We start from the raw sequence: 1,472 nt of genomic DNA on the forward strand, positions 1-1,472 counted from the left end.
GTAGTGATACTGCCTCGGAAACCCAAGGAGGGGTCGCTATGAGTCGGGGCCGACTCGACGGCAAACAACAACAAGGGAGAATAAAATTTCAAGGTATACCACTTTGACTGTTGTGGCCATGGCTTGTGATTGAAATAGTTTCTGTTTCCAGATTTAGCATCCTTGGGGGATTTTGTGCTTTGCTGATTTAGAAAAGCTATACCCTTACATATTCTCAACTTCCTAATTTATTATTGTTTGCAAATACAGCATTTGCTTTCACTAAGCTATACTTTTCAACAAATTTTAGCCCTATATATCCCCTAAAATTGCTATAACCAAAAAGCAAACCCACTGCTATCAAGTCAATTCCAACTCATAGTGACTCCCATTGGGTTTCTAAGGCTGTAAATCTTTATGGAAGTAGATTACCTCATCCTCCTCCCACAGAGCAGTGGTGGGTTTGAACTGCCAATCTTCTGGTTAGCAGCCAAATTGCCTTACCCACCACACGACCAAAGCTCCCTAAAATTGCTACAAAGCCCCAAAATGGTAGATTAGACATTTCTTTCTAAGTTATTTGCTAAGAAAAATACAGACGACTATAATTTTATTAAAGTCAGAAACTGACCTTAACGATTTTTTCTTTGTATCCTGTTCAGAACTATAAACACTGTTTTTCTTATGCTATTGGAAAACCAGGAGACTTGAATCAACCATATGAGATTATCAACCAAACTAATTCTAACCATATAATTTGGCCCATGGACCATTCTGGAATGTATGTATTTGGTGTGAAGATCCTGGATCCAAACTATAGGTGAATGTAAATGTTTTATTTTAATAATACCTGCTTAATTTATTACTTTTAGTGTTCATCAAAATTAAACTTTTATTTTCTTGATTTAATTTGATGCCACCCAGATAGCCAATTGTTGTTATTCTTATTAGTTAGATATTTCCTTTTTCATTTTCTAGCAGTCACATTAAGTAAATATTCTATGGGTGTGGGAGATAAGATTTCATGTTGAACATTAAATTAATCAATTCTCTATTACATTGTGAGTACATAGTAGGTACTATTGCCATGCTGTATGCAAATATAAACATAACCTCAGACTCTGAGGTGTACATAATTCAGCTGGGGATAGGAATAAGAAATTGGGGAGCACATACAAACCCTAAGAGTCTAAATAAGAGCAAAATAGATAAAGTATTTCTAAAAAATAATCATGTGCATTTTTGATGGGCATAGTAGTAATTCAGAGATGGGAAAGATTAGTGTAGTTTTGAGCAGTAGAAGAAAACTTACTGGATAATATGGAACATTAGCAGAATTTACATTGCCAAAAGACTAGGAAAGACAGTTTAGGTAAGTTATATTAACAAATGCAGTGGAGCTGAACATTAGCATATTGCCACCGAGTAGATACCAACTCCTTATAACCCTATAGAACACTGTAGAATTGCCCCGTAGGATTTCCAAATCTGTA

At 35.4% G+C, this 1,472-nt stretch overlaps 1 protein-coding gene across 1 annotated transcript in view; it reads left to right on the plus strand.

The window, feature by feature from the left end:
- The window catches only part of CATSPERE (catsper channel auxiliary subunit epsilon), a 461,049-nt gene extending 460,246 nt beyond the window's left edge, over positions 1 to 803 (plus strand). The window contains exon 18 of the mRNA XM_007949156.1: positions 642 to 803. Within this exon, the coding sequence (XP_007947347.1) occupies positions 642 to 803 (162 nt within the window). The remainder of the gene's footprint in view (positions 1 to 641) is intronic.
- The last annotated feature ends 669 nt before the right edge of the window (positions 804 to 1,472 follow it).

The sequence above is a fragment of the Orycteropus afer genome, unplaced genomic scaffold, assembly GCF_000298275.1.
Source record: "Orycteropus afer afer isolate SDZICR_OR568_19922 unplaced genomic scaffold, OryAfe1.0 scaffold00239, whole genome shotgun sequence".
NCBI classification, from domain to species: Eukaryota; Metazoa; Chordata; class Mammalia; order Tubulidentata; family Orycteropodidae; genus Orycteropus; species Orycteropus afer.